We start from the raw sequence: 25,176 nt of genomic DNA, 5'->3' as shown, positions 1-25,176 counted from the left end.
CAGTTTTAGTGAACAGCAAAGGGATCCAGCCATACATACACATCTATCTGTTCTCCCCCAAACTCCCTGTAGAGAGTTGGTCCCCTTGTGGGATTCCATGTCACTTAGTGTTTGCTGCCAGCCACAGCACCAAGGACAGTGCAACGTCATCATTTGTTATGTGGCTGACTTCCAATAAATCAGTGTTCTCCTTTAGGGGAGAAATTATCTTGTTTATCTTTGTATCCCTAGTGCCTGGCACATAGTAGATTCTCAGCAATGATTTGATGAATGAATGGAAGTAAGAACAAACATCAAAGAGGTATAAACATAAAGCTTTTGGTTTTTAAGTTTATTGTCACTGTCTCTGTAGATGGAATACAATTCATTTAAAATAAATAGCTCAACCTGTTTGCCATGGGCTACCTTAAAAGCAGTTTAGGGTAAGCCTCCAAGAAAATCTGAGACCAGGAGGAACCCATGTCCATCTGTGCACAACCAAGTCATGGTGTCACAAACTGAGTCATTGCCTCAGCTTGTATCCCAGGGGTGTGGAGGAGACCGTTATCATGTACTAATGTGCCTGGCCTGCAGCACATGCACTACTAACATTCATGGATTATTAAATAAATAGAAACATAAATCAGCATAAAAGTAGTTAAATGTAATTCACTATGTTATATTATGCTCAGTATATAATGTTGAGTTCAACCTTAAATCATGGAATTGAAAATGACTGAAAAATGGGAAATCAGTCTCGGTTCTACATGTACTTGACTCTTTTTTAAGTCATATACAATCCTCTCTCAATGCCCCACTCTTATTAATAACACATATTTAGGTCTCTAGGCAGGAGACTTGTGTAAGAAAGGTAGGAGTGCCTTTGTTTCCAGATGAAAATGACCACCCTGGAGGCAATGCTGACGAAGCCGATTTCGCAGGTCTAAGGCAGACACTAGCCTGCAGAGCCAGACTCAGAAGTGAAGATTAAGGTGGAGATCTGAGCCCCAACAGCTGTCCCCTGCAGGCAGTGGCTCTGACCTTTGGACCTCAATCACTCGCACATAGGTCCATCTGCTCCAACCACCCACAGGACTGACTAGATACCCTTCTGCAAACCAAGCCTCATTCCTTCTTCTCACTGCTCCACAGGGTTCAAGTGGTTCCAGGAGCTGCCTCTTCCTTATCTCATGGTTATTCCACACTCTGAGCAGGTCAGATATATGTTCATGCCATGATAAAATCCAAAGCATTAAAGCAAGTGGTTGTAATTGTAGTGTGTCCCAAGGCTCTGAGCTTTGACGGGGAACTTTGCTTATTGGTGGTGGTGGTTTAGTCGCTAAGCCATGCCCAACCCTTGTGACTCCATGGACTGTAGCCTGCCATGCTCCTCGGTCCATGGGATTTCCCAGGCAAGAATACTGGAGCGGGTTGCCATTTCCTTCTCCAGGAGATCTTCCCAACCCAGGGACTGAACCAGTCTCTTGCGTTTCCTGCATTTGGCAGGTGGATTCTTGAGCCAGCAGGGAAGCCTGAATCATTGACTCTGATTCTTGTTCATACCTGGGTGTGACCCTCATACCTCTGTTCAGCTGCCCAGAGTCTGGGCCTAGGATCAGGGGAACACGTGGACACCACCAGTCCCAGCCCCTAGAGTTACTTCTCCCTTACAGTGCTGAGGTCTTCAAGATCTTGGTGAATTTAGCTTATAATTTCACCTTGACTCAGGTTTTTCACACTGCTGAGCTACTGGGTTGTTGAAGTATTGAAACAGCATTGTTGTTTTAAAATTGAATTGTCCAAGCGTCTCCATAATTTAAGCACCAACAGATTAGTGCTCCTCAAATTTTGGTGTGAAAACAAATCACCTGGAGAATTTTATCAAAATCTGTATTTAGATTCAGTAGGCCTGGGGTAGCATCCTGTTTTTCTAACAAGCTCCTAGGTGACAATGGTGCGGCTTATCTGAAGCCCTCACTTCAATAGCAAGTGTAGGGTCAGAACCTCACATGCCTTCCCTCCCATAAGGCAGGCCAGGGCTCCTCGGTGCTTTGGAAAAAAGAAACAGCTTATTAATAATGGAGCAATCATCAAAACTTACTCATAGGATGAACCTAGAACATATTATACAGAGTGAAGTTGTCAGAAACAAATACTGTATATTAATGCATATATATGGAATCTAGAAAGACAGTACTGATCAACCTATTTGCAGGGCAGCAAAGGAGACACAGACATAGAGAACAGACATGGTGAGGGGGAGGAAGAAGAGGGTGGGGTGTTTGGAGAGAATAACATGGAAACATGTACATTACCATATGTAAAATAGGTAGCCAATGAGAATTTGCTGTGTGACTCTTTAACAACCTAGAGGCGTGGGATGGGGAGGGAGGTGGGAGGGAGGTTCAAGAGGGAAGGGACATAGGTATACCTATGCCTGATTCATGTTGGTGTTTGGCAGAAACCAACACAATATTGTTGACCAATTATCTTTCAATTAAAAATAAATGAATTGAATTATTGAAAAATCATAGGAAACATATAGAAACAATAAAGAAGGAAAAAAACCTCACCCATAAATCGGCCAGTTTCAGGGTCTCTTTCCATTTTCCAATCTGTGTATATCACTTCACCTTCCTAAAAACATGACAGGTTTCTGATGAGTACACTGACAACTTAAGAGACAGAAAACCTCACATTCATGTGCTAAGACTGATTGCAACCCAAACACAAAGCAACAAGTTGATTTAATCAAATGACAGTTGGGTGCAGTGAGGGTGATGGGGGAAGGTTCAAAAATGATTACTTGATTTTATATTAAACAAGCAAATGAATTTGTTGAGTTTTTATCTACACACAGTGATTGGAAGAACTCAGGCAATTATGAAATAATCTAGCTACAGAAAGTCCAGCTGCTGGGTTTCCAGAGTCTGTTGTTAACAGAAAATTGTCCCAATGGATGTAAAGCTCCAGAAGGGGAGGGATCTCATCTGATTTATTCAGTGATGTGTTCTCAGCATGTTACAAAAAATCATGCAATAAGAGAGAAGGAGGAAATATGTATTCATCATATAGTACTCATCATCTTTGAATGCTGAGAACAGGAAATAAAGTTCCAACCAAACAACATAACAATTAATATATATTCCAGTTCTATTTATGGCCATTTTAAGGAGAAGAGAAGACAAAGGAACCTGGTGTAGGCAGAAATTACCACTCAGAGGAGAAAGACAGAGAGAACCAGTGAATGACAGAGATGGGGAGAGGTTTAGAGAAAAAATTTAGTCTCATGCCACCATCCTATAGATATAAAACCCAGACATAATCTCCTAATCTCATTTTTTTTCCACCAGATAATAAAAGGAAAACACAGAGAAGGGTGTATCAAAAAATGAGTTAAGAGGACTCAGAAAAGGGGATGGATTGGGATTATAGGGGAGGGAGGGGAGATGCAAAAACACTTGATTTATACAAAGTGTAGGACAATCTCAAGCAACCAAGGCCACTCTTTCACTCATCCATGTCAACTCACTTGACAGACAAGGACTGTGTTTGGTGCTGGAAATTCAGAGTCTGAGGACAAGTCTTCCCTCCCCTCTTGGTGCACAGTCTAAGGGAACAGGCACCTGGGATATGTCTACTGTACACATCACCCTTGGGGCTATGGGGTTTACTCCAACACCATAAACTGTGGTGTTGGAGAAGACTCTGGAGAGTCCCTTGGACAACAAAGAGATCCAACCAGTCCATCCTAAAGGAAATCAATCCTGAATATTCGTTGGAAGGACTGATGCTGAAGCTGAAACTCCAATACTTTGGCCACCTGATACGAAGAACTGACTCATTAGAAAAGACCCTGATGCTGGGAAAGATTGAAGGCAGGAGGAGAAGGGGATGACAGAGGATGAGATGGTTGGATGGCATCACCAACTCAATGGACATGAGTTTGAGTAAATTCTGGGAGTTGGTGATGGACAGGGAGGCCTGGCGTGCTGCAGTCCATGGGGTCACAAAGAGTCGGACACGACTGAGTGACTGAACTGAACTGACAGTGCTTGCTGGAGTTGTCAGGAGCTTTATGTGTGTGACCTCAGCCTTTACTAAAGTCCTCTAAGAGAGTTAGTATCTCCTGGCTCTCATAGCTGAAATGAGGAACTTTGACACTGAACTGAGTCAAAGGAATAATTTGTACCCAGTTAATAAATATTTGTTAAGAGCCCATTATATTGGGCTTCCCAGGTGGTTCAGTGGGTGAAGAATCCACCTGCAAATCAGGAGACACGGGCAGACATGAGTTGGATCCCTGGTGGGCAGGGGCAGTGGGCATCCTCTGGAGGAGGGCATGGCAACCCAGTCCAGTATTCTTGCCTGGAGAATCCCATGGACAGAGGAACCTGGTGGGCTACAGTCCACAGGGTCACAAGGAGTTGGACATGACTGAAGTGACTTAGCACACACACACACACACACATCCATTATAGCGCCAGCTACCTGGCTGGAAACCTTCACATCCATCTGGTTACTTAGTTCTGACACTTCCACTCCCCCTACACCTATGTGACATTCTTGTCCCCACTGCTCAGGCCCTCTTCACCCCTGGGTGGGCCCACCTGAGATCACCGTCAACCTGGCCTCTGCTTCCAGGGTTCCACTCCCTCCTGATTCAGCCCTCTGCCCCCCTTAAACTCCCTTATATTACCTGTCCAAAGTAGAAGGATCAGTCAGCCGCAGCAAGGGCTGGTAGAAGAGTGCCCCACTGGAATGTCAGGCCCTAGAGGGCAGGGAATTCTAGCTGTTCTGTTCACTGCTATATTCCCTGGGCAAAGAACAGTGCCCAGCATATATTAAATGATCAGTAAATAACTGCTGAATGATGAATGTCATTCATTCCAAGGAGTGCAGGGATCTGAAAGGCAGGAAAGACTTTGGTACAAAAAATGAGAGAGAAAAAAATCAGAGCAGAAAGAGTGAGGAGATTGGTACAGATGAGGTAGAGAGAGAGAAAGGAGGCAAGTTATGCAGAAACTTACAGGCCTTGGTGTAAGGAGTTTGAATTTTTCATGTATCATGAAGAAGTCACTGAAGAGGAGTTAAAGCCAAGGGTGTCAGGCTTTCAGTTAGTTCAGTTCAGTCACTCAGTCGTGTCCAGCTCTTTGCGACCCCATGAACCACAGCACACCAGGCCTCCCTGTCCATTACCAACTCCCAGAGTTTACCCAAACTCATGTCCATTGAGTCGGTGATGCCATCTAACCATCTCATCCTCTGTCATCCCCTTCTCGTGCTGCCTTCAATCTTTCCCAACATCAGGGTCTTTTCAAATGAGTCAGCTCTTCACATCAGGTGGCCAAAATATTGGAGGTTCAGCTTCAACATCAGTACTTCCAATGAGCAACCAGGACTGATTTCCTTTAAGATGGACTGGTTGGATCTCCTTGCAGTGCAAGGGACTCTCAAGAGTCTTCTCCAACACCACAGTTCAAAGCATCAATTTTTCTGAGCTCAGCTTTCTTTATAGTCCAACTCTCACATCCATATATGACCACTGGAAAAACCATAACCTTGACTAGACGGACCTTTGTTGACAAAGTAATGTCTCTGCTTTTTAATATACTTGTCTAGATTGGTCATAACTTTCCTTCCAAGGAGTAATTTAATTTCATGGCTGCAATCACCATCTGCAGTGATTTTGGAGCCCAAAAAGATAAAGTCTGTCACTGTTTCCATTGTTTCCCCATCTATTTGCCATGAAGTGATGGGACCAGATGCCATGATCTTAGTTTTCTGAATGTTGAGCTTTAAGCCAACTTTTTCACTCTCCTCTTTCACTTTCATCAAGAGGCCCTTTAGTTCTTCTTCACTTTCTCTCATGAGGGTGGTGTCATCTGCATATCTGAGGTTATTGATATTTCTCCCGGCAATCCTGATTTCAGCTTGTGCTTCCTCCAGCCCAGCATTTCTCATGATGTACTCTGCATAGAAGTTAAATAAGCAGGGTGACAAATACAGCCTTGATGTACTCCTTTTCCTATTTGGAACCAGTCTGTTGTTCCATGTCCAGTTCTAACTGTTGCTTCCTGACCTGCATATAGGTTTCTCAAGATGCAGGTTAGGTGGTCTGGTATTCCCATCTCTTGAAGAATTTTCCACAGTTTATTGTGAATCACACAGTCAAAGGCTTTGGCATAGTCAATAAAGCAGAAATAGATGTTTTTCTGGAACTCTCTTGCTTTTTCCATGATCCAGCAAATGTTGGCAATTTGATCTCTGGTTCCTCTGCCTTTTCTAAAACCAGCTTGAACATCTGGAAGTTCATGGTTCACGTATTGCTGAAGCCTGGCTTGGAGAATTTTGAGCATTCCTTTACTAGCATGTGAGATGAGTGCAATTGTGCAGTAGTTTGAGCATTCTTTGGCATTGCCTTTCTTTGGGATTGGAATGAAAACTGACCTTTTCCAGTACTGTGGCCACTGCTGAGTTATCCAAATTTGCTGGCATATTGAGTGCAGCACTTTCACAGAATCATCTTTTAGGATTTGAAATAGCTCAACTGGAATTCCATCACCTCCACTAGCTTTGTTTGTAGTGATGCTTCCTAAGGCCCATTTGACTTCACATTCCAGGATGTCTGGCTCTAGGTGAGTGATCACACCATCATGATTATCTTGGTTGTGAAGATCTTTCTTGCACAGTTCTTCTGTGTATTCTTGCCACCTCTTCTTAATATCTTCTGTTTCTGTTAGGTCCATACCATTTCTGTCTTTTATTGTGCCCATCTTTGCATGAAATGTTCCCTTGGTATCTATAATTTTCTTGAAAAGATCTCTAGTCTTTCCTAGTCTATTGTTTTCCTCTATTTCTTTACATTGATCGCTGATGAAGGCTTTCTTATCTCTCCTTGCTGTTCTTTGGAACTCTACATTCAAATGGGTATATCTTTCCTTTCCTCCTTTGCTTTTCACTTCTCCTCTTTTCACAGCTATTTGTAAGGCCTCCTCAGACAGCCATTTTGCTTTTTTGCATTTCTTTTTCTTGGGGATGGTCTTGATCCCTGTCTCCTGTACAATGTCAGTAACCTCCGTCCATAAATCATCTTAAAGATTTTCTTTCTGAAGCTGTCATCCTTGGCTTATAAAACTTTGGTGTGCACAGAGACAAATATTATATGATTCCACTTGCATTTGACTACTAAAACAGTCAAATTCATTGAGAAAGTAAGTAAAATTGTGGTCGCAGGAGCTGGAGTCAGTAGGGAATGCAGAGTTACTGCTTTAACTGGGACAAAACTTTAATTTGGGATAATGAAATAGTTCTCAAGACGGATGGTGGTAAGAGTTACCCAACGATATGAATATACTTAGTACCACTGAATGGTATACAAAAAAATGGTTAAGATGGTAAATTTCATGTTTATGCATAGTTTGTCATTATTGTTACTATATCCAATTGCTATTTACCTTTTGAATTGAGTGAGTTTTTCACTCTCCTATTAGATTGTACTGGCCTAACAAAACAATATATTTTCTTAGTAAATCTGAAACACTTAGCATAGTTTTTCCATATGGTATAGGTGTTTGATAAATATTTGCAAGTTGATAATTTATTAGTAAAAAGAGTCATACTTACTTTTATAGTCTTTTATTAGTAGAAAGTCATATCTAATTTTATAGACTGTTCACATTTATGAATTTAAAGACATCTAAGAACTTGATAGACTATTCAAATATGAACCTATGAGACATTGAGGTTAAATTTTTTAAGTGTAAACAAGCATATAAAAATATGAAAACAGGATAAATATTGTAAGCCAAAAGATAGAAGACTAAAAAATGTATTGTAAGCCCTCATAAGACAAACATACTATAGAGGTCATAATCATATATTTAAATGTAATTTAAATGCTAATTTTAGAAGCAGGTAATTCCAACTCACCTCTGTTCCCACAAAGAACTTGGTGCAGAAGTCATCTATTGGCTTGAGAATATTGCTCAATGCATTCTCCAGATTCTGGTATGGGTTCATTTCTCCTGCCTTCACTGCTTTGCTCTGGGCTAATATTTTTTCTTTTAGAGATATTTGGATAGAAGAAGCACATATTTACATTGAAAGATCTTCTAAAATATGATTAGTTTATATTCTCTGTCCTTTCTCACACATATCCACCCTACTTCCTCCCCAGTGTGGTGGGCATAAGTCCAAGAATTTTTAGACTTCTAATTTAGCAGTAGAATGCATTTTTCAAGACACAGTTTATATGGAATCCCTTGCCTTTGAACCTGATCAAAGCCACACTGCTCTGGTTTTCCACACACTGGAAAGGGAAGACTCCTCTGCCCACTTTTCAGGGGCTCTAAAAGTTTCCATGGCACAGTCTGAAAGTCACTTCTACAATATCTATATTATCTCAGAATTATTGACAGTATACTGGACACAAAATACATCCTCTAGGTTATATAACACCCTTGGATTTTCTCAATAAGAGATATCATTGATATTTCTCTTGAATTAACACCCTTGACAATCTCTAATGAGCAATTCACATTATTTTTATACAGTTGGCATCATATAGCAATTTTTAAAAATAATTCAAGGTTAGCCTTTCACGTGTAAATTTTTTAACTGCTAAAAACTAAATCCATCTAACGTGTTATTTGTGTTTGTCATAAATACAGCATGTTGAACGTTATTTAATGCTGGCTGATTATTTCAGGTTTATTGTTTGAGAACTTCAATGATTATACTGTATCATAGTTCTCCGTGTAAACAGTATGAGCACAGCTAAACTAGGGGGTGAAATTCAAATGTCATCTGTAACTTTTATCTTTTTAAAAGCATCTGAAAAAAAAAAGCATCTGATTAATCTTAATTAATCTAAAATTAGTAAATGCTATTTTTTGAGATCTTAATAAATGTTAATTGAAGCTTTTAAAAAGAGAGAAAAGCACGAATAAAAGAGCAAAAATCATTCATTATCACATTTCCCAGAGGTATCACTATTAAAATATTGGTCTATTTTCCTCTATTACTTTTTGGTGATTATATATAGACAGTTTATTTTTTAAGTGGGTTTTCTAGCTTTACATCCTTCTTTTCTATTCTCTTAAAGATATATCTTGGGCATTTTTCCAAATCACTTATTTTTTTTTAACATGATATTATATTCCTAGGAAAGATCATAAAGAAATGTTAAGCTCACAATACTTTACTCATCACACAAACCTTTAATATATCCTCTGGGTTATATTAACCATGGAAGAACCAACAAAAGTATAAATGAAAACTAAATAGGAGAAGAAAACTTCAACTATACTAAAAATACATTTTGCATTTCAAAAACACTTTGCCATAATCTCAGACAAAAGTAAAAGATAATCATCATGATTTAGTAAGCATAGTCAACCAACACTTCCTTTGTTTGGGATCTATACACTTTGCGCAATCCCTTTTCATACTGGGTAAGACATTAAAAACAAATACCAAAGTAAGCCAAACATGGGATCTTTAACTATCTGTATTACACAGTGTCATCAACACTTCAAGAAATAACTAGACACATTCAACCACACTGTTCTTTCTAAAAGATATTATTCACAATGCATTTAGCAAGAGCAAAAAAGGCATTTCATATCTATTTAATACATAAAATTAAAATATTTATTTCAAATTCTTCACTCTCATTTTTATGTGTTTTTCTCTTTTTAAAATAATGTACATAAATATATTACCAGAGTAGAACATACATAAATACATTGTAAATAAATACATGTTCATTGGGAATATGTGCTTAAAAAATGTTTGCTGAGATACGTTCGTTAGGTTATTCCTTTCTGCCCATGGATGCTGCAGAGAAAGCATCATTGAAGTCTTTCCCCCCTCCACTGCCGTCATGTCTAAATCAGTCTCCCAAAGAGCCTGAACAGCTGCAGAAGCTCTTCATCAGAGGATTGAGCTTTGAAACAACTGACGAGGGTCTGAGGAGCCGTTTTGAGCAATGGGGAACGCTCACAGACTGTGTGGTAAGGAGGGATCCAAATGCCAAGCGCCCCTGAGGCTTCGGGTTTGTCACATACGCCACGGTGGAGGAGGTGAAAGGAAGGCCACACAGGTGGACGGAAGAGTTGTGGAACCCAAGAGGGCTGTCTCAAGAGAAGATTCTCAAAGACCTGGTGCCCACTTACCTGTGAAAAAGGTTTTTGTTGGTGGCATTAAAGAAGATACTGAAGAACATCACCTGAGAGATTATTTTGAACAGTATGGGAAAACTGAAGTGATTGAAATCATGACTGACCGAGGCAGTGGCAAAGACAGGCTTTGCTTTTGTACTCTTTGATGACCATGACTCCGTAGACAAGATTGTCATTCAGAAATACCACACTGGGAATGGCCTCAACTGTGAAGTGAGAAAAGCCCTGTCTAAGCAAGAGATGGCTAGTGCTTCATCCAGCCAGAGAGGTCGAAGTGGTTCTGGAAACTTTGGTGGCGGTCGTGGAGGTGGTTTGGGTGGGAGTGACAACTTTGGTCGTGGAGGAAACTTCAGTGGTCGAGGTGGCTTTGGTGGCAGCCGTGGTGGTGGCGGATATGCTGGCAGTGGGGATGGTTATAACGGATTTGGTAATGACGGAAGCAATTTTGGAGGTGGCGGAAGCTACAATGATTTTGGCAATTACAACAATCAATCTTCAAATTTTGGACCCATGTAAGGAGGAAACTTTGGAGGCAGAAGTTCTGGCCCCTATGGTGGTGGAGGCCAATACTTTGCCAAACCATGAAATGAAGGTGGCTATGGTGGTTCCAGCAGCAGCAGGAGCTATGGCAGTGGCAGAAGGTTTTAATTACTGCTGGGAAACAAAGCTTAGCAGGAGAAGAGAGCCAGAGAAGTGACAGGGAAGCTACAGCTTACAACAGATTTGTGAACTCAGCTGAGCACAGTGGTGGCAGGGCCTAGGTGCTACAAAGAAGACATGTTTTAGACAATACTCATGTGTATGGGCAAAAAACTCGAGGACTGTACTTGTGACTAATTGTATAACAGGTTATTTTAGTTTCTGTTCTGTGGAAAGTGTAAAGCATTCCAACAAAGGGTTTAATGTAGATTTTGTTTTTGTACCCATGCTGTTGATTGCTAAATGTAATAGTACGATCATGATGCTGAATTAAATGTCATTTTTTTTTTTTTTTAATGTGCTGCGTAAAGTTAGTCTACTCTGAAGCCATTTTGGTAAACTACTGTGTGAAGATAGAATTCCTTCAGGGTGATGCCAGGTTCCATTTGAAATTTATTTACAACCTGCTTTGGTGGAGAAGCTGTTGTCTTCAGAACCTTGGTGTAGTTGAATTGACAGTTACTGTGTTGTGACCTGGAGTTTAAATGGGTGACCATTTAAAGGGTCACCCATGCAAAGTCATGGAGTTTTTTTTATTATTATTATTATTAATGACTGTTGGCACATCCTATGCAATATATCTAAATTGAATTATGGTACCAGATAAAGTTTTAGATGGGAATGAAGCTTGTGTATCATCCATTATCATGTATAATCAATAAAAGATTTAATACCCTCAAAAAAAAATGTTTCCTGAGGGAGTGCTCCCCTGGTCTAACAAGGGGAACCAAGTGTCTCATCCAAGGGTCACTGCTGATAATGCAAAGGAAAAGGCAAATGTGCGAAAAGGAAAAGGCATTGTGGACACAGATTTAGTTATCCTCTGTGAGAGACGGCATGGGGGCCTGAGGACAGAGGCAGGGGTGACTCATGTTATGAGTTCTATTCTAGATGCACTGACGTTGTATGGGTGGGGTGGGCTCAGTACAAAGAGACAGTGAGAGACAAGACTTAAGGATCCTCAGCACAGGTGGGAGAGCACACTATGTTATCAAAGGGAGAGTGTGCAACAGGGAAAACACACAGCTCAAGTAAATTCCTGATGAGAGGGCAGCAGGGCAAAATGCAGCCAGGAAAAGGATCAGAGGAGGGACACTAAAGAGGGATCAGGAAAGTCTCAGAATCCAAGGTGGGAGCTCCAAGAAGACGGGCTTAGTCAATAGCATTGAATTTGATGGTCAAAGAAGATGAGGCCTGAGAAAAATGTTATCATCAGCTGCATTTATTCAGACTTGCCTGGAATAACTTGGATATGTATTGAATTCAACATCATCCACACAGGTCATGAATTTTCCATCAGCAGCTGCTAATAGTTGCTAACATTTACTGAGTGCTGACTACATACCAGGCACTAAGCTGTGTGCACTAAACCATATCATTCCATTCTCACAATAATTCCCAAGGTGTTGAAGTGTTAATCCTCCTTCAAGGGTGAGTAAACTGAGGGTCAGAGAGATTAAGTAGCTTGCCCAAGGTCTCACAGATGGTAGCTAATGCTGATTGTGAGTTGATGATAAGCAGTTCTTACAGCTTACATGTATTAGCTCATTTTATCTTCATAACACTCTAGGAGGTAGTTGCTGCTATTATTTGCTCCCCTTAGTTTCATCTCTCTCCTTTCAAACACATGGGGGGAAAAGGCACAGACAGATCTGTTCAAATAATAAATTGTGGCTTTTGAATTTAAACCCAGCATCCAAAATCTACATCCTATTGCTTATAAGAATATAAAGACAGCACCTCAAAAAGCTCTGAAAAATTACTCCAAAGACACAGGGGGGAAAAATCAGTATATATGTTATTTTGGTGAAAAGGGAATATATGCAACTAAGCACATATTTTTCCAGAAGGTTTCTACTAGTACCATGAAGCTTTTGGTATCATGAGGAATCATCATCACCATGAAGGACTTTAGTGCTTTTCTTGATAAGAGGAGATACAACAATTGGACTCATAAAATCGGCTCCTGAAAATATCTCTCTGAAGACCACTATTTGTTAAAAGAACACTAGAAAAAACTTACCATGAAAGAAATGGATAGAAAGGACAAAGTGAATAGGATTCACAGAGTTGCTTTCAAAGAATATTCAAGAGAATCTCTAGATAAACTAAAAGATTTAGCCAAGTTAGTTGCTTTGAAATTAGCATTGTCTTATACTTAATATAAATTCAAAATTATAATTTCAAAAAAGAATCCCCATTCACAATAGCAAGAGAAGTTTTAAGAAATATAGAAAGAATTCTTTTTTAAGAAAGGAGATTCAGACTGATTGCAAAAATTAAAAAACCTTATCGAAAAGTTACTATTTAGAAGAGCACTGGCTTTTATGGCTCTAACTTGGCAGGCAATGGCACCCCACTCCAGTACTCTTGCCTGGAGAATCCCAGGGACGGAGGAGCCTGGTGGGCTGCCATCTATGGGGTCGCACAGAGTTGGACACAATTGAAGCGACTTAGCAGCAGCAACGTGACAGGCCTGTGGCCACTAGATGGCAACAGAGTACCAGACACAAACTGAAGGAACTCAGGAAAACGATGGTAGAACAGCATGAACCTGTGATTCCTAGTCAGTGAACCCATCATAACAAGCAAAATGTGATAGAGAAGCCTATGAGTGTGTTCTAGTCAACAGGTCCAAATCTGGCCAGAGTAGGTAGATAGATGGCAGCGTGTGCAAGGAAGATCTCAAAATACCATAGTTAGATCTCCAACTCCTGAAAGGTGACCGGCGACAGGAGACAGGACATGGTCATGCCTTTAGAGATAAGAGGCATATGTTAGAAAGATCCAAGGGGATCACCAAGTGAAAGTTAAGTCTTTTTCTGATTTGTGGTACTGTTGACATATCAACTTAATACAGGTAAGAGGACATGGCCAACTATAGTCTCAGATGAGAATTAAAAACATATGCCATATCTCCTTTCTGAGCTGATTTAGTCAAATACACCTTTTTCTAAGGAATCTCCAAGGGCCATAAGAAGTATATGTTAGAAAGACCCAGGGGATCAAGTGAAAGACTTAACTTGGTGATCCCCTGGATCTTTCTAACACATGCCTCTTATCTCTAAAGGCATTACTATGGCCATGTTCTGCCTCCTGTTGCCGGTCAGCTATCAGGAGTTGGAGCTCTAACTAGGGTATTTGAGAGTCAAACATGACTGAGTGACTTTGGGCTTCCCTGATGGTTCAGTCGGTAAAGAGTCTGCCTACAATGCAGGAGACATGGGTTTGATCCCTGGGTCAGGAAGATCCCCTGGAAAAGGAAATGGCAACCCACTCCAGTATTCTTGCCTGGAAAATCCCATGGATAGAAGAGCCTGGTGGGCTACAGTTCATGGGATCATGAGTCAGACACAACTTAGTGACTAAACCAAAAAAATCTCAACAAAATGATTTTGTCTGGAAAGAGAACATTCATTTGATGAAGCTCCTGTTTGATGGCATTTGGGTCATGTTTCAAGTTTTATTTTATGTAGTCCCTTCCTTAAGCAGATGCAGATATGGATTTGTCATTTATTTTAGTGTGTGTCCCACCAGAATGTAAGCTCCTTGAAAGTAGGGACTTGTCTATGCACAGATATATCCTCAGACACTGGAACTTTGTAGGAATTTAATACATTTCATATCTGTTTTGAATAGATACAGATATGACGATAATAACAATGGGGAAATTATCCTCTAAAAGTTAAAGGATGACAGTATTTCTAAATAATTCTCTTACCACGTTGAGCTTTATGTGCCCATTCCCTATTGTTAGCTGTGCCTACACTAAAATGAAATATGATGTTCTCTAAGGAAAAAAAGGTTTCTGTCTCCTGAGATGGTAACATATTTAGGCAATCATCAGAAAGAGATGGGCTAAGAGTCTAATGTAAAGAAATGAAGGATCAATAGAAATTATACTCACTTGAAGAATGTTAAAGTTACAATTCATATTTTTTTTAAATAAGTAGTCATATTTCATAATGCATTTTAAAAAGCACACTTTAGAAAGACCTCTGCTTTGGGTCAAGAAGGAGCATAACTTAGCTTTATTAAAGTTAAAAACTTCTGCTTTTCAAAGGAAATGTTAGGAGAATAACACAATGATTTATTAGAGTATAAATCACAGGCTGAGAGAAAATATTTGCAAATCATGTATTTGATAAAGGACTAGTATGCAGATTATATTAGGAACTCATAAGGCTCGATAATAAGAAATCAAACAATACAACTAAAAAATTGACAAAAATTTTGGACACTTCACCAGGGAAGATATACAGGTGGCAAACAAATACATGAAAATATGGTCAACATCTTTAGCCATTAGATAAAGGCAAATAAGATATCAATAACATATTTTAGTATTCTTGCCTGGAAAATTCCATGGGCAGAGGAGCCTAGTGGGCTACAGTCCATGGGGTTGCAAAGGGTTGGACACAACCGAGTGGCAGAGCACACACACACACCATATTTCAGAATGATTAAATTGAAAGGACCAGTCACACCAACTGTGAGGATGTAGGAGAACAGGAAACTCTCATATACTGCCAGGGGGAAATGTAAACGGTTACAAACACTTTGGACAACACTGGTGGTTTGTTTAAAAGTTAAACATACACCTGCCATATGGTCTAATCAGTCCATTCCTAGATATTTACCCAAGACAAATGAAAGCATATGTCCATACAAAGACTTGCATATGAACATTCACAGAAGCTTTATTTATGTCCTAGCTGAAAACAATGCAAATGCCCATCAACAGTGGAATGAATACACATCTGTGGTATATCCATGCAATGAAATATTTCTCTGGAATAAAAAGGAATAAACTACGGATATACACAACTTGGATGAATCCCCAAATAATGAGCTGACTGAAAGAAGACAGACCCAAAAAGTATAACTGTGTGATTTACAGAAAACTCTAGAAAATGCAAACTCTTAGTGACATAAAGTGGATCAGTGGTGGGTTGGGAGTGGAGGTGGGAGAGGTCCTGGAGGAAGGGATTGCAAAGAGAGTCCCTACAGGAGTTAACTTTTGGAAGTGATGGATAAGCTTGTTATCTTGATTACAATGATGGTTTCACGGGTTTTTAATATGTCAGAATATATCAGATTGAACATTTTAACATGTGCATTTTATTGTATGTTTACTATACCTCAATCAAATGGTTAAAAGGAAAAAAAGCCCACACTTTAAAGGCCATAATCGTACCCTTACTATAAACTGGATAAAAGCACTAATACCCTGATGATCATCTTTTTTCATTAGGTTAAAAAAATAAGATTAGGACATCGATAACTTTTTACAAGTTACAGTCTTGGTTTTCTTAATTTTACATTGATAATGATAACTCCCAGCTTGTAGGACTGTTCTAATTACTAGTGTCTATTTTGCTCAGCATTGCACTCCCAAGGCCTAGCATAAAACAAATGCTTCATAAATATCTGTTAAATGAATAACAGCAAGTGCAATATTAGCACAGTACCTGACCCATGGCTGGAATTCAATCCATGGAAACCAATAGTGGATTACAAAGAGGAGGAGCTGCAGGAGGGAGCTCTCCGTACTCACCCTCTGGAATGAAGGAGGCCCGAGTACATAAAACACATGCAGTGTGTTAATATTGCTTTGAAAATGTCTCTAAAAATTCTGTGATTCCATTTTTTTCTTTTCAGCATGAGGTATTGGGTTGTTGCTATGAAAATATACCTTCAAGGTGAATTTTGCCCAAGCTTGATATTAGTTATATTATGTTTGCCTTATGTGTCTTATTACTTAACACTGAACAATTTATAAATGTAAGTCCTTTTGATAAGGCAAATGTTTGGAAAATACTTCAGCTGCTAGTGATTCCAGTATACTTTCATTATGTGTTGCTCTCCAGGTGGGATATTAATCCGTACCTTTAAGTTTTGACAGCCTATAAGCACACCCTTCAATTACTTCCAAAAGGCTGTACAGGTTGCGATATATTTAAAAATCAATTGTTCTTTCTCTACTCAGTTTTATTATGGTGCTGTATAAACACTAGTTTTTCTATTCTGATTGAGAATGGTGGTTTGTTTCTGAGTACTTCATAATTTAGTTTGCTAGACTTGAGATGCATTCCATTCTGTAGAATTATTCTTTGAGCACATACATACTCATTAAGTGATCTTCATTAAATTTTTTAGTATAATGAGCTTTCAAAAATATATGAATGTGCTCAATAACTATGAAACTGAACTGAACTGAGTTCTATCAAGTCTTCTGGTGTATACAGGCAGTTTCAGCGTGCCTGGTGTAGCTATCACAGCAACTGTAAAATTCCATACTGGAGGGTTTGCTTTTCTGTATTTTTTTTTTTTTTTTTACAAATTAGACTATCCCAGCAAGTAGTCACCTTAGACATAAGAAACTACTAACTCTGGAACCTTATTAAATGCCTTTTTAATAAGCAAAGGCAGTTACCTTGTGCTTTGAAAAGGAGATTGTCTTCGCTCAGGCTTAACTTGGTTGGGCAGTGGTCTAAAGTTGTTTCGCCTTTAGACAGCCTTATCTTTTGAGAGAACATATAGGAATGATTATTACCATATATCCTTAAACTGTCCATGGCTGATTTATTCTTGCCTTTCCCTCTGTCCCCACACGGCTATGTCCCTACTTCTCTCTCTTCCTCCCTTCTCCATTCTTCCTCAGATTTTGGTTGCTTTTCCCCACAGAAAGCACCTAAACCACAGTTTCTAAAGCCAGGCTACTGAGGGGAGCTTGTCTGGGGGCTCATTTCCAAATCCCATAGTCTCATATGCTGTTAAATTTCTCAAACTGTTTTGTCTTCTGTTTCATACTATCTTATTGTTAGTTTTAATATAAAATAATGGCCTGTTTCCCTGTTCCCTAAATCTTTCAGTTAAAGAAAGTTCTAAACAGTTGTGCAGGACCTTGCACCTCCCTGGAACTGTCAAGTCCCTTCAGGGACATACAAGCCCTTGAGTTCCGCCAGTGGCCCAGCTCTGCTCCAGAATGGGAAACCGTCACACACAGCGTTTCCCCCTCATGGCTCCCTCCCCACTTTTCTCCGTTAGAAATTTTGTCCACATGGTAGACAACTAGTCTCAGGTGACCTTTGTTTACTTGTTCCTTTTAAAACTATCTACAGCTCTATAAATCCTGCCTAGAAAATTTCTAATTCTAGTTACTTCATGAATATTCCCACCCCTCTGTGCTTTCCCTTCCACTGGGAACAAATGCATGATAACGTAATTTTAGTGATACTTGTAAATCAAAAGAAAATAAAAATATTAAATTTGGAAATAGAAATAGACATTTCAAAGAAAAAGAGCCATCGATGTCAGAAGTTTCTTCATACTTCTCACATGCATCTCATTCACAGCCCTACTTTTCTTAAATTAAAATTACTTTTCTCCAAGCTCTGCCATTGAAGACAACTACAAATAATTCTTCTTTCAGCTACCTTCAGTTTTATTTGGTCATAAGTATTGTGATACAATTCTACTATTGATGGGTAAAACATGTAGAATTTTGGCTATAGGACTGATAAAATTAGCTTTTCTGGGCTAACTTAAGAGCTTACTAATTTTTAAGCAACTGCTATGTAATAATGAATAATTGTTAAAAAAAAAAACATTGGTAAGTTGCTGCTTGCTTATACATGAACAAATATCCATCTTGAGTTCATGGTAACTGTGATTTCTGTTTTGACCTAGGCAGACATAATACTTCTCAATGAAAGAATTTATTGGTTGAATGAATACATGAGTTGTAATGCCCTGTGTTAATCTGAGGGGCTCTACTTTTAAACTATATAGTGTATATAAGCAAATAAAATGGACTAAATCCCATGTTACTTACCTTTGAGAGAGGTTTCCAGCTGAGATCTAGATGCAGAAAAGTAGATGGTATATCAAAAGGAATTTCAATACTTTCTTCTTTCTTTTTCTCTGCCTGTGGTTGAGGGGTTAAGGCTTTCTGTGGTCTGATATCCCAAAAGCATATTGTGCTTAAAAAAAGTTTACAGTTTATTTTTAAACTAAGTACAAAGAAGAGGTATAACCTCAAGACTACCATCCTCGCTGCTATACATTGACATTGTGATTATGGCTATATTTGATATCTCCAAAATTAAGATTTTAATGAAATGGGGCTATTTTGCATTTCATATTTTAGAGAATTATAAAGTTTATAGGATTATTTAATGATTTTGCTAGTATTGAGACTAATATTATCATACATGGCAATTGAATTTGGCAACTGACAATTTTTTTTGTGATGCAATCTTTTTTGAAAAAACTTAAGAACTTTATTGAAATATAACTCATATGCCGCAAAATTCACCCACTTAAAGTACACTTAAAGTGCTTCCCTGATGGCTCAGTGGTAAAGAATCTGCCTACAATGCAAGAGATGTGGGTCTGATCCCTGGGTGGGGAAGATCCCCTGGAGAAGGGAATGGCAACCAACTCCGGTATTCTTATCTGGAAAATCCCATGGACAGAGGATCCTGGTGGGCTATAGTCCATGGGGTCGCAAGGAGTTGGACACAACTGAGTGACTAATACTTTTACTTCACTTTCTTTCACTTAAAATACAAAATTAAGTGGTTTTTAATATATTAATTGAATTGTGCCAACCATTACCATAATCAATTTTAGAAGATTTTATATCACCTCTCCCCCAAGAATTTGTGTACAGATTACCAGTCATTCCCCATTTCCTTCAGTCCCTCCCACCAGCCCTGAGCAACCACTAATCTCCTTTGTCTCTACAACTTTGTCTATTTTGAACATTTCATATAAATGGAATCATACAATATGTGGTCTTTTGTGACTGGCTTCTTTCACTTAGCATGTTTTTGAAGGTCATTCATGTTGTAGTATATATCAGCACATCATTCCTCTTTATTGTCAAATAATATTCCATTGTATGGACTATACTACACTTTATATCCCTTCATCATTTGGTGGACTGATGAATGAATAAATAAAACTGGGTTACTTTCCCTTTTTGCTATTATGAATAATCCTGCTATGAACATTTGTTGATAAGTTTTGTGTGGGTGTAGGTTTTCATCTCTCTTGGATATGTAGTAAGGACTTGAATTGCTGGGTTACATGGTAGCACCTATGTTTAATCTTTTGAGGAACTGTTAAGATTGTTTTACAAAGCAACTGAATCATTTCTGAGAATTCCAATTTCTCTACATCCTTACCAGATGTATTATTTATCTTGAAGATCCCAATTTCTCTACATTGTCAACAACACTCACTATTTTTTGGTCTTTTTTATTTTGGCTATCTAGTGTGTGTGAAGTGGTATCTAATCAAAAGTGATTCTGATTTGCATTCCCTTTGCTGGTGTAATATCTAGGAAATCATTACCTAATCCAAGGTCATAAACACTTATATTTATGTGTGTCCATGTTTTTTTCCTAAGAGCTGTTTAGTTTTAACTCTTACATTTAGCTCTTTATTTCATTTTCAATTAATTTTTAAATATAAATTTATTTATTTTAATTGGAGGCTAATTACTTTACAATATTGTATTGGTTTTGCCATACATCAACATGAATCAATTAATTTTTGTAGAGAGTGTGAGGTAATTCTTTTGCAGGTGAATACCCATTTGTCCTAGTACCATTTGTTGAAACATGATTTTTCTCCACTAAATTGCCTTGGTACCCTTGTTGAAAGTCAGTTGACCACATACATATGGGTTTATTTCTGGGTTTATCTCTTCTCTGAATCTTGAACAGTTATACAATGATTGGAACTGATCCCTTCTGATGGAAGAGGCTGGCCATTCATTCTGGCTATTCACCATATACATAGTGAGCTATAGGTAGATGATGCATTTGTCTTCAAAGTCTCATTTCCTCGATCCATAAGTATTTTTTCAGGGTTATTGACAATATAAAAAGAGTTAACCTGCTAAAGCATGTATTACAGTATTGTCATAAACTTCCAATAAATTAATTTTGTTCACTTAAGGTAACTATAGTCAATTTCTGTTGCTTGTAATCACAGAACCTTACCCAATACATGTCCACAGGATTAATTAATTCAAGTTATTTATGCCTTCATCTGCCATTCCACAGCTGCTTCTGCTGCAATCAGTGCCTAAAGCTTAAGGGGTCGTGATTTCTACGGGGGTCAAAGCTATTTGAAATCGTAAAGTTTTGCTAGTATCTGGATGTAGATAATACTATTCCCATTCATATGTCCTACTTCACTATGAATTTTCAGTTCTATAAATTGAGGGATACAAGTTTTAAAAATAAACATTTTTCAACATAGTTCCTGAATTATTTATAAAAACACTTGTAATAAATGTTCAATAAAAAGTGCAAGACTCTTCCACCTTCTAAAAGAAACTTTACCAAATTAAATGTTGTCATCTTCATAATTGTGAGATAAAATTGAATATAAACAAACATTGCAAAATTACAAGTATGTGACTATGAAGAGCCAGAATAATTATGGATAATGTTTATACAATACTACCAATCATGAAATCTAGTTCATTCTTCTTTTTACAATATATCCGTATCCATAAGAAGATTTTTTTTAAACCAGCAACAATGTAAAATTCTGTCCTTTAGTTAATCAGGCTTAATTGCTGCAACAAAGATTATTTAAGGAACAGAAGAGCACAACAATCTAATAAGCATCAGATAAAGATTATATTGTTTAAAAACAAATAGGTAATGATTAAAATAAGACATACCAGTCTGCCGAACAAGTGACAAGTTGACAGGATATTCCACTTCGATTTTCAAAGACATTTCCCAATCTGTTAATCTATTTTTAAAAATGCTAGAAATAAGTTCTGTGTACCTAGAACAGTGATGACTTTTTTCTCAAAGCTTTTTATGTTAAAATTTTTTCTTCTTTAACATTTTTTAAAAGAACATAACACAAACACAGAATTTGGAAACTGGAAGGTTTTGAAATCAAATATAATTCTGACATACATCTTTTCCAGTCCTTTTTCACAGAAACATTTTTACATTTTAAAATTAGTTTTAGTTAGTATGAATATAAATTTCCATCCTAAGATTTTTCAGTTACTGCAATTTGAAAACTTACCTATATAGTCATAAACCATTCTGGTTTTTAATATATAGATGATATGCCATAACTTTATTACTATTATTATTAGAAATGCAAAATGTAATAGAAAAACTTCTGTTTTTCACTGTTAATTATGGAGCTGAACATAGGTGCTTTTATGAGATTGTTAAGCAGGTAAGATCAATAGATAAGAGGCTTGGTGTTAAATTAGATACAGCATGCAGTGAATACTGGGCACCTGCATTCTTTCAGTAATTAGTGGCACAACTCTGCTAGCACACAGAGGAGTCCAAGGAGGGTTAGTGGCTTAGAGTCCCGAAGGTCCACGTTTCCAACCAGCCAGCTCGCAAATGAGGTGAAAGATTGTTTGTGGCAACCTCTGACAGCGTTAAAGGAGATCAGTCCTGGGATTTCTTTGGAAGAAATGATGCTAAAGCTGAAACTCCAGTACTTTGGCCACCTCATGCGAAGAGTTGACTCATTGGAAAAGACTCTGATGCTGGGAGGGATTGGGGGCAGGAGGAGAAGGGGACGACAGAGGATGAGATGGCTGGATGGCATCGCTGACTCGATGGACGTGAGTCTGAGTGAACTCTGGGAGTTGGTGATGGACAGGGAGGCCTGGCCTGCTGCGATTCATGGGGTCGCAGAGAGTCGGACACAACTGAACGACTGAACTGACTGACTGATGAGAGCGCTACTCTCAAATCAACAGGAAAAATGACTTTACAATGCCCTACCTACCCGATAGAACTGATGAGCAAAACGGCAAAGGTGGAGGGTTCCAGCAGCAAATAAACAGTGACAGTAGGGGTGGGAGAATACGCGTGCTGCAGTGCTAAGGCCTGTGGGCGTCACAGGAGCGAGGACCCTGGAAGCCTGGCTGACTCTGCTGTGGCCTGAGCCCAGTCAGGTTCAGTTACAGCTGTCACCTTCCACTGTGATTGACAAACAATCAGGAACCCATGTTTCCTTCCCCTTTAAGAAGGCTTCCCTCTTGTAGGAAGCTCAAGACTCCAGACTTGCACTTACTCTGGCGCTTTATGCATTAATGATTGAAAAAAAAAACAAAACATAATTATGAAAGTTTGGGAAATAGAAGTTTTTAAAATCAAATATAGTTCTACCTTATATCCTTTTCCAATCTTTTTCACGGATACACTTTGACATGATTTGTCAAGATACGAAAGTGACTGTGTATCTTAGGACACAAATTGGATTATTTCTTTGTATAAATTCCCCAAGTTTTATATTAATGGTCAAAAACTTTGAAAATGTGAATGATTTAAGAACCACATTGGCTAATTGTATTCTAAAACTTTTATATTGAAACCAGGAATGTTACAGTTTATTGATTTCACCATTTCATCTTTTCTAACACAATACTTGAAAGTCTCATGTAAGAATTAAATAGGTCCAAAATAATACATTATTATTGCTTTATGATTAATTTCTTTGATTATTAGAAAGTCTGAATGATTTTCCTGTTTATCTGCTAATTGTTTTTCAGTATATGTCTTTAGCTTATTTACTGGAAAATTTGTTTTTATCATATTTGGGGCAAATATTTTTCTTCATTTTGCTACTTGCTCTTTATTTTTTAATTAAAAAATTTAAATGTGCGTATTTTAAATTTCTTTCAATATTATTTAGCTTAGAAAACTATAGAATCCAGGATTATGATATTCTGATTCATTGTATTTATTTTGGCCCATTAGAACTTTGAAAAGTAATTGTATTTTTGCATAATCCACTTGAATACCCTGAAGGGCTAATCACCCTTCATAACTCTGCTGCTGCTGCCGCCAAGTCGCTTCAGTCGTGTTCGACTCTGTGTGACCCCATAGACGGCAGCCCACCAGGCTCCCCCATCCCTGGGATTCTCCAGGCAAGAGCACTGGAGTGGGTTGCCATTTCCTTCTCCAATGCAGGAAAGTGAAAAGTGAAAGTGAAGTTGCTTAGTCGTGTCCGACTCTTCGCGACCCCATGGACTGCAGCCTACCAGGCTCCTCTGGCCATGGGATTTGCCAGGCAAGAGTACTGGAGTGGGTTGCCATTGCCTTCTCCCTTCATAACTCTTAAGTTTTTAGAATATTCTTCAGTATTCTCATCTTTTAATATTTCAAAGTACATAGTAGACCCCTAGTTCCTTGAGGGAAACATTTGGGAGGATTATTAGTTTTCAGATTCACAAATACCAGACTTCGCAGGTAAAGCACACAACTACAAAGCGAAACTGCAGCACAAATGCTGGGCAGTCAGCCGGGCTCACTCACGGCACAAGTGTCGAGAGTTTTCACCTATCAGCCTCACGACGCACTCAATTCACGACCACTTTGCAAAATGACACATTATCACATGTCACAGATCTTCACAGTTGTCCGCTCTAAACAGCTGAAACCATAAAATTTAAATTTGCGAAGGTGTAAAATATTTGTTTCTATTTATACAACCTTCATTTTCTCCATTATTGTATTATATCAGTGTTGACACTACCTACATTTTTTAGTGGCTTATAAACCATGGAAGTTGAAACCCTGGCCTTCTTCTCATCCCCAAGTCAGATCTTGGTTTGTCAACAGTGACACAGTGTGTGATGTTTAGTTCCTGGTAATTCACAATTTAAATGCAGATAAATTTTTTACTTGAAACATTCTTTTTGAATAAAATTTTCCAAAACCCTACAAGTCAGCAGGAGAAAAGTATGAAGCCATCAAGACTCACCTCAAATGTATCAGGCAGCCAATGTATATCTGTAATTACTTTCCTATGTCCACTTTCTATTGAGGAGACTGCACAGTGTCTGATATATATTGCTTCTTTATTACTCTCTGGTTCAAGGAGAAACATAGGCTGTAAAATGTTACAAGAAAGTTATGTGCTAATTTCAGAGAGCTGATGAAAGAACTCATACTTGACATATCATTCTAATTAAAATCAATAATTTGAAGAAATACTAGTTCAAGGAAAAACATAAATTACTATTTCTATGTATTATATAGTTAGGTAATTAGATTATCTTCTTTCCGCTTCAGTTCCCAGGGAGCTTTTCCAGGCAAAAATACTGGAGCAGGCAGTGGAAGTGATGCTCTATGATGTTCTAGAAGAAAGTCTAAAGTAGTCATGTGAAGACACCTCTAAGAGACACAGGTGGAGGGGCACCTGTAGAGTCAGCAGCCTGGGGAAGCCTGGGTCAAAAGCCAGCATCGCCCCTCAAATATGTGAGTGAAGATGCCTTTGGATGATCCCACCCCAAGTT

At 38.5% G+C, this 25,176-nt stretch overlaps 1 protein-coding gene across 2 annotated transcripts in view; it reads right to left on the bottom strand.

Moving 5' to 3' along the window:
• DNAI3 (dynein axonemal intermediate chain 3) overlaps positions 1-25,176 on the bottom strand; it is an 84,353-nt gene that overhangs the window by 15,490 nt on the left and 43,687 nt on the right. Inside the window, exons 13-18 of one of the 2 annotated variants that reach the window (XM_086390874.1) lie at positions 24,642-24,770; positions 21,571-21,644; positions 18,700-18,847; positions 17,299-17,386; positions 7,912-8,042; positions 2,553-2,616 (exon numbers count right to left, since the gene is read on the bottom strand). In XM_086390874.1, the coding sequence (XP_086247000.1) occupies positions 2,553-2,616; positions 7,912-8,042; positions 17,299-17,386; positions 18,700-18,847; positions 21,571-21,644; positions 24,642-24,770 (634 nt within the window). Of the gene's footprint in view, positions 1-2,552; positions 2,617-7,911; positions 8,043-9,646; positions 10,158-17,298; positions 17,387-18,699; positions 18,848-21,570; positions 21,645-24,641; positions 24,771-25,176 lie in introns of those variants that run through there. The other variant, XM_086390875.1, reaches the window with a different exon arrangement.

The sequence above is a fragment of the Bos grunniens genome, chromosome 3 (genome assembly GCF_055505025.1).
Source record: "Bos grunniens cultivar Pamir isolate PY7600 chromosome 3, Bosgru_T2T1.0, whole genome shotgun sequence".
NCBI classification, from domain to species: Eukaryota; Metazoa; Chordata; class Mammalia; order Artiodactyla; family Bovidae; genus Bos; species Bos grunniens.
The sequence above is the reverse complement of the archived record's forward strand: the minus strand, read 5'-3'. Positions and strand labels throughout refer to the sequence as shown.